At 38.7% G+C, this 14,027-nt stretch overlaps 1 protein-coding gene across 2 annotated transcripts in view; it reads right to left on the reverse strand.

Moving 5' to 3' along the window:
* Positions 1-14,027, reverse strand: part of ITSN2 (intersectin 2) — a 77,483-nt gene that overhangs the window by 11,986 nt on the left and 51,470 nt on the right. For both annotated transcript variants that reach the window (XM_042438044.1, XM_042438053.1), the window contains 6 exons: positions 8,393-8,514; positions 5,813-5,919; positions 3,739-3,922; positions 2,808-2,906; positions 2,450-2,617; positions 299-511 (listed from right to left, as the gene is read on the reverse strand). In XM_042438044.1, the coding sequence (XP_042293978.1) occupies positions 299-511; positions 2,450-2,617; positions 2,808-2,906; positions 3,739-3,922; positions 5,813-5,919; positions 8,393-8,514 (893 nt within the window). The remainder of the gene's footprint in view (positions 1-298; positions 512-2,449; positions 2,618-2,807; positions 2,907-3,738; positions 3,923-5,812; positions 5,920-8,392; positions 8,515-14,027) is intronic.

Genomic DNA, 14,027 nt, shown 5'->3' on the forward strand with positions numbered 1-14,027 from the left:
ATACATGAGGTCGACTTATAGTTGAGTATATACGGGTAGCCCTTGGACATTTCCATTCTCTATGGAGGAAAGACAAAGATTTCAACTAATCAAAAGTTCTCAGTCACACTAACTATGCGGCTTCTGTTCATTAAGAGACCTGTGTGTCACTAAAATTTGGAACAGTTATTATTTACAGGATGACAATATCATATTCATTAACTTCAACAAGTTAAAGAAATGGAGCTATCTCCCGTCAAAGCGTATCCATTTCTTTCCTTCTCCAAATGCACCACAACAGATTGTTTAATTTACTCACCCCTTTATACATTTTGAACTGAGAATTTGATTTTGGGCTGAAAAGTTTATCCGATCCAGTAGAGACAAACTGCTTGACCATGTAGGTGAGAAGCAGGAAGTCATTGAAGAGGAAGCCATAGAGTTCTTTGTTGCTCTTTGTCTTGTAAAGCTTGCCACTGTGCAAAAGTTTTCGTGGTCCCAAGCAGTTGGTCAGTGAGTTGAAAATCAGTTGCTAAAAGGGAAAGAAAACCAGTGCACTGACTTCTCCTCGCTATTGCAAACAGTTCTACCCAAAACTGAAGCTATTTTGCTAGGTTTAACATAAACATGCACTCTTAGGACTAAATACAATTGTTTGACCCAGCTAAAGCAGACCTATTAAAGTAACAGGAATTTGGTGAGGCAACTTAAGTGTAAATTCTATTAATTTAATAGGTCTACTGTGGTGGGACTATTAATCAGATTTAGTAATTGATTTTGATCTTTAAAACAGAGACACTACACTAGTGCAAGCATTAGTGCAACATTCACTTCTCCTTTCAATTCTCTTTTCTCTATTATCTAAAAAACAAAAACAAAAAACCCAACTCTTTCACTTAGATCACTAATGGTTTAAAAACGTGAAACTTTCTAGCTGTTGTTTTCACTACTGGCACACTTCCCAGTTGGCTACTCTAGAGCATCAGAAAAACTTTGAATGCTGTTTGCCTAAGTTACAAACTGAGGGAGAATTTAAAACTTACAGAAAATAAGTTGAATTTTTATTTTTTTTTTAAAAATTAAAAACAATTACAAAATCTTTCCTAGTTTTTAAAATGATTTGTGGGAAGTCTTTAAGATGGTGTCAGTCCAAATTTAAATACTGTATCTATGTGATCAGGGAACGAATTGCAAGAGAAGCCTGCAATTCCTTATAGAGGTTGCGTATCCCTTACCTGAAATGGGACTATATATATACATGAGATAGCTTGGAGATCAAACCTAAGTCTAAACATGAAATTCATTTATATTAATATATACTTTATACATGTAGCATGAAGGTAATTTTATATACAATATTTTTAAAAACTTGGTGCATAAAACAAAGGTTGTGTACACTAAATCATTACAAAGCAAAGGTGCCACTCTCTCAGCCACCCATGTAGACAATTTTGGATTTTTGAGTTATTCTGTATTTTGGATTTCCAGAAAAGGGATACTCAACCTATAATCAGTTGAATTCCCTCTCTTAAAAACAGACATTTAATGCTCTGAAAACAGCATACAAATTGTGTTCGTGTCATCCACTGCTTTAAAACAAAACTAATGAAAGCAGAAAACTATTATAAAATGAGATAACTTAATCTGAAAATCCACTCTGATATCAGAAAAATTGGGAGGTCTCATTGTGTCCAGGTGATTTCATGTGAAAGCTTGAAGTCAAATGAAAGAGGCATGGCCATATCTTCATTCACAGGCATTCATTCTAGAAAAAAACTGAGCAACTGAACAGAACCAACGGATCAGCGAAGCAAATGCAGAAGGCATACACTTTACATCTTGAGTTTTTAACATAAAAAAGTGACTTTGAGATACCCTATGGTAAACTTTATCAGCCACCAGTTCTTTAATGCTACTAGCATCAAACATCAAACAGCACTTTGGCTGTTCACTAAAGCAACAAAATAAAAGACAAACTACAGTGTATCATCTAGCTTTCTCTCACTTTTTCACTGTTCCCCATTCATTAACTGATTCTGATTTTGATGTATAACCATTTCATTATTAATACAATATCACATAATTAAAAGAGTTATAGGTAGGGCTATGAAAATGCTAGATCTGGCATGAGCTTCAGAATTTAGCATTTTTTTAAATAAAAAAGACAGGTTCACTCCTTGCTCCTGAAAACCAGGGAGCACCGTTGGCTATCCATTCCATTTTTGTAGTTTAAAAAGAAAGTTTTGATGCGCTATATTTTGATAGTTTCTGTTGCTTTCATTGCTACTGTTCTGTGGCAATTAACAATGCCCATTCTCCATATCCTTTTCTTTTTTTAAATTTTCCTAATACTTGATGGTATATCCCATTTTAATGCAATCCTGATAGGGATTTATGTGTAGTGTTTCCAAAACTTCCGTTTCAGCATACACTTAACCAGTCCTCAGCATACAACACAAGCCACTGTTACCTCCACAAGTCCTTCGCATTGAACATGGGACTGTAGCCACTCTAGTCTGTCTGAATTTTCCTTTTCACGCACCCCCTCATTAACTTGAGAGCACAGTTCTTCAGCACACTCAAGGGCCAGCTTCAGGTTACTGTGATCTGGATGAGTTTCAGGAGTGTTTTCCAGAATCTTGTTTGGAAACAAAACAAAACAAATGAAGGTTTTAAAAAGTACAATGTAACTTTCAAGGGAAATCCACTTTCTAAATTATTTAGAAATGTAATTGCAGTACTCTGTTCAACTTAGCACCACGTGGCCAGTCATGTGTGAGTTTCTCATTTCAGTTAGTTTTTTAATGAGCAAACAATTTGATACTCACACTCTTGATGAGAAGTGGATAGCGTGTAATTCTCTGCATAGGTTTCAACAAGAAACTGGAGAGTGGCATTCCTTTACAGTGAGGGTCTGAAGCCAGTTTCTGTAAGTTAAACCAGAATTGTAAATGAAAAGGTTGCATTGTTTCTATGGATATTAAATTCTTCTAGTGCTCAAAGACCTGTATAGACTATCACAAAGGAATGGACTTTGGATCCCTGATTTATAAATGGGAAATATGAAGGTTGAGAGAAAATTACTTACATATGGACACACTATTAGAAGGACTAGGAGAACCCATTGCCTTTTACAGATGTGAAGCAAGGCTCCATTTAATCCAGAAAATCCTGGGTTTGGCTAAATAAAAAAATCTTTTATATTTACAGTTGGAGCAAAGATGAGAGGAGCTACTCACAAAGAGCATCTCCCCAACACGAGCCCCTAAAAGCCATTCGAATACCATGGAAGTAATAAAAACTGTAAGCACATATTTACTTTGCCAAGTGGGAGAATAGGCTGGCCCAGCTCCCTCAAGGGCTACCCTGAAGATAGAAGCTCCTCCCTCCATAACTGTCATCCTTCGGCCTGGGAGGGAGAGAATAGGCTGGCCCAGCTCCATCAGGGCTAGCCTGAAGATGAAGGTCCATCTGCCTTGGTCCAGGCCTCAGAGGGAGAGAAGAACCCCCTCACCATTCCCTTCTCCTTTTGTGTCATGTCTTTTAGATTGTAAGCCTGAGGGCAGGGAACCGTCTATTATCCCCTCTGTTGTAAACCGCTCGGATTCCCAGTGATTGGGCGGTATATAAATAAATCCTATTATTATTATTATTAGGTTGTGATTTTCAGTTAAATAAATGTGGTTATCAGAGAGACCTGCACCTGTCCCTGAAGAGAAATGAAACAGGTCTGGATTAAGAAGTGACTAAATAGCATACTTTTAAAAATTCTTTGAATTCTGGCTCTTCATCTGTCTTTTGCTGCAACAAGGCAGCCCCATTAAGTTGGCAGCTGCAGAAGCGGACGTAGGCTTGCATGTGGGACAGTTCAGCAGCCAGGATGTCTCCAATCATCTGCACAGGCATCTTTTCACCCCCAGTCTTCTTACGCACACGGAGGGCTCTACAAGTAAAACAACATAAAATATAATTGGAGCAGTTTGATTTAAGCGATTGCAGTAGAAAAAGTTAGGAAAGCTGGTGGCACAGTGGTTAAATGCCTGTACTGCAGCCATTCACTCGAAACCACAAGGTTGCGAGTTCAAGACCAGCAAAAGGGCCCAAGCTCGACTCAGGCTTGCATCCTTCCGAGGTCGCTAAAATGAGTACCCAGACTGTTGGGGGCAAATTAGCTTACTTGCTAATTAGCTTACTTGCTGTTCACCGCTATGATCTTTGGAATAGCGGTACTGTATATAAATAAAACAAATTATTATTATTATTATTATTATTGTTCACAGACGACATTCTGACTAGCAGGAACAACTCTGTTAGCAAGGATGCAGACTGAGTGAAATAGTGGAGTTTATCAGACAAGGGAAACTGGAAGTATAATCCAATGGCAATCTGAACGCAATCATGGGGTTTAATGTTATTGCGTGATAACCCACTACACGCAAATTCGGGTAATGGGAAGTCAGTCCGAACGCAATCATGGGGTTTCACATTATTGCATGATAGACTGCCACACACAAGTTTGGGCAATGGCATGCTATTTTTGGGCAATGGGGAGCCAGTTCAAATGCAATAAGCATTCATGTAATTTCGCTAAACTAGCGACTTTATGTGAATGCGTTCTGGCCCCACTTTCTTTTCATTCGAAATTAAGAGAAATTCCTCCGGTGTAATAAATTCCACTGTTCCCAAGGAATCTACCTTATATACTCAATTATAAGTCGACCTCATGTATAAGTCAAGGGCAGGTTTTGGGGCCAAACCTATGGATTTTGATATGATCCGTGAATAAATTGAGGGTAAAATTTAGGGGCATGTAACAAAGGATCTAGGAAGCAAAGGAAAATAATGCCAAAGAACTTATAAAATTCCAGCAGGAACAACTGAGAATTCCAGGTACCCTTCCCTAAACTGCAAATCCCATGATTCCACAGAGTGGAGTTGTAGCAGTTACAGTGGAACCATAGAATCATAGAGTTGGAAGAGACCCCAAGGGCCATCCAGTTCAACCCCCTGCCATGCAGGAAATCACAATCAAAGCATCCCCTGTGACAGATGGCCATCCAGCCTCTGTTTAAAGACCTCCAAGGAGGGAGACTCCACTACACTCCGAGGGAGTTTATTCCACTGTCGAACAACCCTTACTGTCAGGACATTTCTCCTAATATTGAGCTGGAATCTCTTTTCCTGTAGCTTGCATCCAATGTTCCATGTTCTAGTCTCTGCAGCAGAAAAAAACAAGCTTGCTCCCTTCTCAGTATGATACTTCTTCAAATACGTAAACAGGGCTATCATATCACCTCTTAACCTTCTCTTCTCCAGGCTCTTAACCTTCTCTTCCCCAGCTCCCTAAGTCTTTCTTCATATGGTTTCCAGACCCTTCACCATTTTGGTCGCCCTCCTCTGGACATGCTCCAACCTGTCAGGATCCTCTTTGAATTGTGGTGTCCAGTATGTATATTGCCAAGGACAACCAGCACACGCCTTTATGTACAAGACTAATATCATCTCAATATTGTGTGTTTGTTATTGTTACAGCTAATACATTGTAGCACCTAAATTTTTTGTGTATTATTTAAGGGTAGGTCCACATAGAGCACACTGCAATAGTGAAGGCACAATGCAGCTAGGACACAGATGACTCTTGCCAAGTCATGCTGACTCAGGAAAAGTAACAGCTGATGCAAAAGTATTTCTCATTTTCGCTGTCATGTCCAGCGTTACTTAAAGGTGAAGTCAGTATAGGTCTCCAGACTCTGATCCTGATTTTTCATGGGATGTGAAACACTTTTGGGACAGCTAATAACACAAAATTTAATACAACAATAGTAGCACTTACTTCAGTAGCTTTGTATTAGACATTATGAGTTCCTTCCAGTTGACAAAGATTAATCTCATTTCAGCTTCTGAAAGGCAGCCTGATTCAGCCATTTGTTTCTGAAAAACCTACAATGGTGAAAGACACGGGAGATGCTTCAGATGGAATGACAGACTTTCAGAAGTAGCACATTCCTCTCAAATTATGAATTGTTTGATAAGTAACATGAGTGCTCATGACACTTAAATTTGCATCTGTTCTTAGCAATATTGTAGACAAGCAGTGCATTTCCAAAACATGCAGAGAGGACAGGGTTCTCACTATGCCATTTATCAGCTCTTTAGTAGACAAATGCCAACATATGAAATTTTTCTCATTCCTTCAGCATTATGATGTGATAAGTTAAAATGATTTCCTGCATGGCTATCGGAGGTTCAAGAGCATTGTATTTTACTGGATGTGATCAAACTAATTGCTAACTGTAACTGATGATCTTCAGACAATCTGAACAGCCAAAGTTAGGAGATCAACAAAGAGCTAGTTTTAAAAAATCCTGGAGCTCTAGTCAGAAAACTGGTTTGCATTTCTAAGGTAAGAAAAACACCAATTCTTTAACACTATTCTCTTTGGATTCAAACTGGGAAGGGGATGAATAGCACTGAAAGAGGTGGCCTGTGAGATTGCAGAAGTGACCACTCAAAGAATAAAACTCCATGCAGATGTACAAAGACCACATATAATAGCCTAACAGGGGCTCAGAGGTGTCATGGAAATGACAAATCTCAAATCTGATATGTTTGATAACATAAACTTTTTTCTCTTCTTCTTTCAAAAAAGAGGCCATAGGTTCATTGCAAAAAGAAGATGAAGGGATGTCTACAGGCAATGGAAAAAAGAGAGATTGCTCAACACTTAACCTAGTTTTCTCGCATAATGAAAATGGTGCTCAACCAAGCATAAATAGGTTTCATGGATTTGTCATATATACACCATAACATTTTAATCTCCCTTTCTCATACACATATACATACACATCAGGGAAGTCTCAGTGGTTGTCAAATTTGGGGGAGGTGGCTATGTTAAGCTTGGAGCAGAACAACTGAGAGGAAACATGACAGCCATCTTCAAATATCTGAAGGACAGGCATACAGATAAATGGAGGGTAGAATTTAAACATTAAAAGAAGAAGACTGAGATTAAATACAAGGTGTTCACAGTGGAATAGTGGGACTGGCATGGAAGATGCTTAGACTCTCCTTTGTTAGAAATCTTTAGGCAGAAGTTGGTTGGCGACCTAGTATACTCTTCGCTCCCAATTCGCTGGGGATCCATTCCAGACACACACGCCACAAATTGGAATTATCACAGATATTCAAGATCCAATGATTGAACTCAGTTAGTGCATTGGTTGACATAACTGGCAATGAAGCCAATGAAAGAGATTGAATCTGGCGCTGAGCTAGAAAGGCAGATTAAAGAGAAGGATCAAGGTAGCCACTTGGAAAATCTCAATGGTGGTCAAGTCATGGGCAGTCATCTCAGAGACTACTGGATATCTGAAGATCCTCATAATGTCCTGATAGTACTTTCCTTGGGCTTCACCTCTGAAAAGGGATCCTGGTTTGAAGAGCATTTGCAGGCATAGGATGGAATGCAGATGGAGGATGGTACATAAAGCAGGAAAGGTAAGCTATTTTGATACCACTAGGCCACAGAAACCTAACTGGGACTGCAAAAGGTGGCAGGTTAATTAATTAATTAATAATTTGTTTTATTTATATACCGCTATTCCAAAGATCATAGCGGTGAACAGCAAGTAAACTAATTAGCAAGTAAGCTAATTTGCCCCCAACAGTCTGGGTACTCATTTTAGCGACCTCGGAAGGATGCAAGCCTGAGTCGAGCTTGGGCCCTTTGCTGGTCTTGAACTCGCAACCTTGTGGTCTTGAGTGAATGGCTGCAGTACAGGCATTTAACCACTGTGCCACCAGGGCTCTTGACTGACAATAGAGCCCTGGTAAGAAGGCGAAAGCCCAGGGGGTTTGTGAAGGGAGCCAGGGCACCACAGAGGAACTCCACACTCTCTTAGGTGATGCATCCTTCAAATTCATTATGGTTACACAGGATTCTATTTTGTTTCCATTCATATTTTCTACTCACCTTAACATCAGGGAAAGATCAAACACAAATTACAGGCGTTGTTAAAAAACAAAAACTCAGTAGCTATAAAACTAAAGAGGTAATGTTACAGAGAATGTTTTTCTTGACAAAAATTTTGTCAGAATGGAAAATGTATCTTTTGCTGGCTACATCTTGTCACTTTCAGTGTGGCAGCAAAGGAAAATTCCTACAAAGTCACTTTAACAATCATAAAATTGGATTTATAAAACAGCAATTGATGACGATTTGCCCTTTACCTAGCAAATCTGGTAATCCTTAGGACTGCAGAAGTTTATTCTGAATTCTAATTTTATTGTAAGTTTGTAAAAGCTTTTGTTAATGTATATTTTACCTTGTATAGCTTACATTTGAATAAAACAATGGCTCAAGAATGGGTTAAAGATAAAAGTTCAGTAAGTACCTTGCCCACTCAGACCTCACCTCTATGACAAGCTGAAGGTCATCCATGTATTTTTCCTCTGTTTGGATCAACTCATGTATATAACCCTGTCTTTTCCTTTCCATGGGTTGCATTGTGTCAAGGCTTTGGAGATCCGCACACCCTACAAAATCATACAAACAATAAATGTCAAACATGTTACTCTTAGACTAATTGATACTAAAAATATCTATTGTGAAAGATCTCAAATCCTTTGATGTATACGGAGACAGAAACTGATTAGTATTGCCTTTGTTTAATTCTTCAACAGCCTATGGTCTTTATCAAGCACACAAGAAGGACAACAAGCAAGATGGAAAATTTCCATCTTCTGCTGATATAATAAGTGCAGTCTACATGCGACAATAACTTGAAGTGTTTATTAAAATCTACTTTACACCATGTTAGCACAGGACTGAAAACACTGTTGTTCCAACACAAGAATGAACTTTGTTCCCTATTCTAGTGCAATGTTTCATGGAGGCACAAAGATGTGGCATTCTCTCCCCAGAGAGGATACCTGCTGTCTACCTTAAGCACTTTTTGGCACCATATGAAAACCTGTTTTAGTTTCCCAGACTGCAAAAATAGCTGTAGAGGGTTTTTTTTTTAAAGTTTTCTGTGGGTTTTCCAGGCTGTATGGCCATGTAAAGTCGAAGGCTTTCATTGCCAGCATCCATAGGTTATTACCCACAAAAAACTATGGATGGCCATGTTCTAGAAGAGTTTTTTCCTGACATTTCATCAGCATCTGTGGCTGGCATCATTTCTCTGAAGATGCCAGACACAGATGCTGGCAAAAACCTCTTCTAGAACATGGCCATACAGCCTGGAAAACCCACAAAAAACATGGATTCCAGCCATGAAAGCCTTCGACTTCATTTTTTTAAAAAAAGTTTGTCCTAAAATCAGCCATGCATTTGAGACTGATTATGTTTTCTGTTTCCAAGAGTTGAGATCTAAGGACATTACGGCATGGCCGTGTCCTTGCCGCAATCACACTTATTAAAGCAAGTGGAATTATACCTGTTTGTGAGTAGCCACTATCACATGTCTTCTCAACTGCATAACTGGGGCTGGTTCTGCCATTGTGCTCTCTTACTGATTCTCCCTTAAACCCACCTCCCTTACCTAAGTCCTACCCAGCATGGCAATTTTAAAATTTGTATTTTTATTCAATTTTATTTTCACTTTTTCACACAATTCTGTAGCTCTGCTACTGCGATTGAATTTGGGGGGGAAAGAGAGGGGGATAAACAGAAAATAAAATAAAATAAAGGCAACCAGTCTGCTTCAAAATAGTGAGGAGGTTGGGAGACAGGGTGAGAGGAGGAGACATTGACAGCACATGACTGCACAGATATAGGATGGGGGACACCTGGCTGAACGAGACTATGTGTGAAAGGGATCTAGGAGTCCAGGTAGACCACAAGTTGAACATGAGTAAGATGCAGTAGCTAAAAAGGCTGAAGCAATTTTAGGCTGCATCAATAAAACTATAGTGTCTAGATCAAGGGAAGTAACAGTGCCACTATATTCGGCTTTGGTCAGGCCCCACCTGGAATATTATGTCCAGTTCTGGGCACCACAATTCAAAAAAAATGTTGAGAAACTGGAGCGTGTCCAAAGGAGGGCAACTAAAATGTTGAAGGGTCTTCAAACCATGCCTTTTGAGGAAAAACTTAGGTAGTTGGGGCTGTTTAGCCTGGAGAAGAGAAGGTTAAGAGGTGATATGATAGCCCTGTTTAAATACTTGAAGGGATGTCATATTGAGGCAGGAGAAAGCTTGTTTTCTGCTGCTCCAGAGAACAGGACCCAGAGCAATGGATGCAAGCTACAGGAAAAGATAATTCAGCTCAACATTAGAGGAACTTCCTGACAGTAAGGGTTGTTCAACAGTGGAACACACTCTTTCCTTGGAGTACAGTGGAGTCTCCCTCCTTGGAGGTCTTTAAACAAAGGCTGGATGGCCATCTGTCACAGGGGGTTCTTTGATTGTGATTTCCTGCATGGCAGAACGAGGTTGGATTGGATAGCCCTTGTGGTCTCTTCCGACTATATGACTCTATGATCCTAGTATCACAACTGCAGTGGCAGTGATGTTTTGCACCTAAAGACTAGTGTGATTGCAAGCTCATTTATGGGCTTCCCCCATCAATGAAAAGGGACATCCTAACTACAGTTTGGGGACACTGCAGCTACGGGTTGGAGGCGTTGTCATGCAATAAGTATTGCCAATGCTACTTTTTCCCAGGTCTAATTGTGGTTCAAAAGCCACATGAGATAAAGTCTTTATACCTGCAACAATAGAGACGCATTAATAGAGCTGACAGATGAGGAAAAGGCAAGGAAAAGAGGAAAAAGGCATTTTCCTGGCAAGGAGAGGTAAAAGGGCAGCACTGTTAGCTTGTAGTTGCTGGTTTGTCAAATCCTCAGCTTCCAGGGGTGGTTGAGAATTGGAAGCCAACTCCTCCCCCTCCTGTCATGGTTGCCTCCTCCTTGTGCAAACACTGAGGGAATGACATGGCCTGTTTAATGGACATCTATGCAAGGGTTGTGTCACTGTAGGATCCTGGCCTAGGCATTTAGACTGAACCATTTGGAATGGTTTTAGTTATATATCATTATTGCATTTTTATTGAAAGCTTCATATATAGTACTCATGTTGTGTGACACATAAATGCTTAGAACAATTGAATGAATTAAAAAAACCCAATCAGAATAATGTCTTTAATGATTCTTTTTAGTTTTACGGGCAAAAATACGAAATCACGATATAAGGAATCAGCGAGACAAGAGCCGTGCAAACTTTCTGACATTTTACACAGATCTTACTTTTTGTTTTTATATATGCTGGATGTTTAAAAAGAGTATACTTTTATTTTAAAAAACCTGAAAACATTAGAGATTTTTTTTGTAAAAAAAGTTCTATTTTAATGGAACCAAAGGTAAATATAGAATAGAGAAAGTGTTATATAATTTAAATTGCTGGTTTAAAGCCTCTTCCTTGGCAGCCAGTCAGTTGCCCAATGACAGTTGAATAAAAAGTCTTTGCTTGCCAGAGGACGGACAGCAGGGAAGGAGCAACCTTGTCTTCCTCTTTCTACACCTAGGAGCAGTTTGACACCACTTTCACTGCCATGACTCAATGCTATGGAATTCTGGGAACTGTATGGTGCCACAACAGACTAGTACATACCACTAATATTTACATTAATCTGTTATGTAGCATTAGCTTTAGTTATACTGTTTTGATTTTGCTCTGTCATATTATTTCCTAAAAACCTGTTTTTGTTGATATAGAAGACTCCCTTTTTAAATGATTGTGCTTCTTTTTTGCTTTTAGTTTTACTGATAGCTTAATTATACGTTTAACATTTGTATGATGTGAACTTTTAGCACTGTTTTAATTTTTTTTATGGTGAGTATATATTTACATTAAAATTCTTATATGCTTATATATCTATTTGCTGTCCAGCTTTATACAATTTTAGCTAAAAAGCATTAAAGAAAAACATTTACATAAACATTGTATTTCTTAACCATTACTATTGTCTTCTTCATTATTTATATTATTTTTAAAAAACGTTTTTACTATTTAAACTTTCATTGATAACATTTGTATTGTGTGATTATTTCTTGAAAGTTAATTCCACTTCCGCTTAAAGTTATGATCACAGTTAACTGTTTTAATTTTGTCAGCCACGTTGAGCAACAGGACTGAGAAAAAGACAGGATACAAGTAAGTACTGCAAAATAATTATATTCTATACATTGTAAATAATTCCATCTTTTCAATTTGCCTCTGCCTGTGTCTTACAGAAACTGCCTTGATACTGAATCTAGTCCATATATTTTGGCTAGTATTACTGATTTAAGGTTTCTTTGCCTACAGTTCTGGACCAGAGTGTGCTTGTTGGCTTAGACCTCAAACTCCCAGAATCTTTGGGGTGCCCTATGGAGATCACAAGTCAGTGATTCCTTGAGATTTCAGGGCCAAACTTTGTGACCAAGGAGTGGGTCTTGGTGATGTCATACAGATGGGGCCTAATAATGTCACAGTGGCAGGGCATCCAATGATTGGAAGACAGTTTGGAAGCGCTTGAGGGGTGCATCACTTCTAGTTGCCTTTTTAGCCACTGGGATGGATTCCTTTCTCTATGAAGGTGGGGCAGCATTTTAAAACCTTCTAAAGTTATTTCAAGTGTTCCTAGGCTTCAGCATTTGAGGCTGGAAAAATCAGGGAGGCCTCTGACAGGAATCTGTATTTACCTTGATGATAGAAAATTGAATTTAATTTTGATATGAATATGCTATTAGCTAAACGATGGCCAATCTGATACCTGACACCAAGTCCCATGTGTTCGCCGTGCCATAGCAGAGTTTTTCAATCGGGAGCAGTGTGTGTGTCTGTCACATCTTACTCAGACACTTAAAAAACCCAACAACTATAAAAGGCAGTTGGTCACTAAACGGTATGGAGTGCAATTTTGATACGTTTTCACCTTGACCTTGTTTTAGACCAACAAGGTCTACAAAATGGGCCTGATGGCATGCAGAGATGCTAAAGTCAGGTTGTGTGGCCAGGCTGTGCAGAGTCCTTCCCATCATGGTACATGATTTTAAAGAGAAAGAGAGGAAGGGGATGATTCTGTTTAGCTGGCATGTGATTTGACAAAACTGAAGAACTTTAGTTTTCAAGGTGTGATTGCATCATGCACTCAGTTGACTCAAAGGAATGCTACTCTACACCTCTTTTTTAAAAAGTACAGCATCTACATGTTAGAAGCTATAATCAAGAACCAATGCATTCAGAAACAATACTACATTTAGATATTAATTTCAAAGAATACAAAAAGGATTATTTAAAAAAAAATCAGTTAATTTTGGACACAGGTCTATAGGGATTTAAAGGAAACACAGAAAACATTTCCGAGAGAAGTATCTCAGGGGTGTTCAAAACATGTTTAGTGGATAGATTTAAATATGCATTAGATAATATCTCAGGGAAGAAGGTTTATAAAATATTCAGAAGATACGTATAAAACTGTCCAAACTGTTTTAGGCAGTTTCTGATTGCTTCTGGTGATGTAAAATAGGATGAACAGATTTTTGAGCATTTAGTGGTATTGCTCCTCAGCTTAAACTGTACTTGGAAAACCAACTAGACCCAGTCCTTGTATTGCTATATTGTACTTTAATCAGATACTCTAAACCTACAGAACAAAAGGAAGGAAGAATGGGGAGGGAAAAAAGAAATGTGGCAGCACTTTAAATACTGTTTTTAAATGTTTTATCATGAGCTTTGTGGATATAAACCCAATTCTTTGGCTGCAGTAGTAGTAGTAGTATTAAAGCCTCAGGTATAAAGCATATTTATGCAGCTGTGGGAGTGGGACAGAATGTAATAGAATCCAGAGAGATGCAAAACATGTCCCTTGCCCTAAATTTTCAAAAGACTGGGCAAGGTGATACATATCTTTACAGTGGTCAGCTAGCGCTAATGTGTGAGAACAATACACCTGCTTATTAAACATCTGCTTTCCTGGGTTCAAAAGTCTCTGAAACGATTCCTTTTGTTACATGTACAGCAGCAAGGACTTGTATTAATATATGTAGTGTGTCATGAAGCCATTA

The sequence above is a fragment of the Sceloporus undulatus genome, chromosome 1 (genome assembly GCF_019175285.1).
Source record: "Sceloporus undulatus isolate JIND9_A2432 ecotype Alabama chromosome 1, SceUnd_v1.1, whole genome shotgun sequence".
NCBI lineage: Eukaryota > Metazoa > Chordata > Lepidosauria > Squamata > Phrynosomatidae > Sceloporus > Sceloporus undulatus.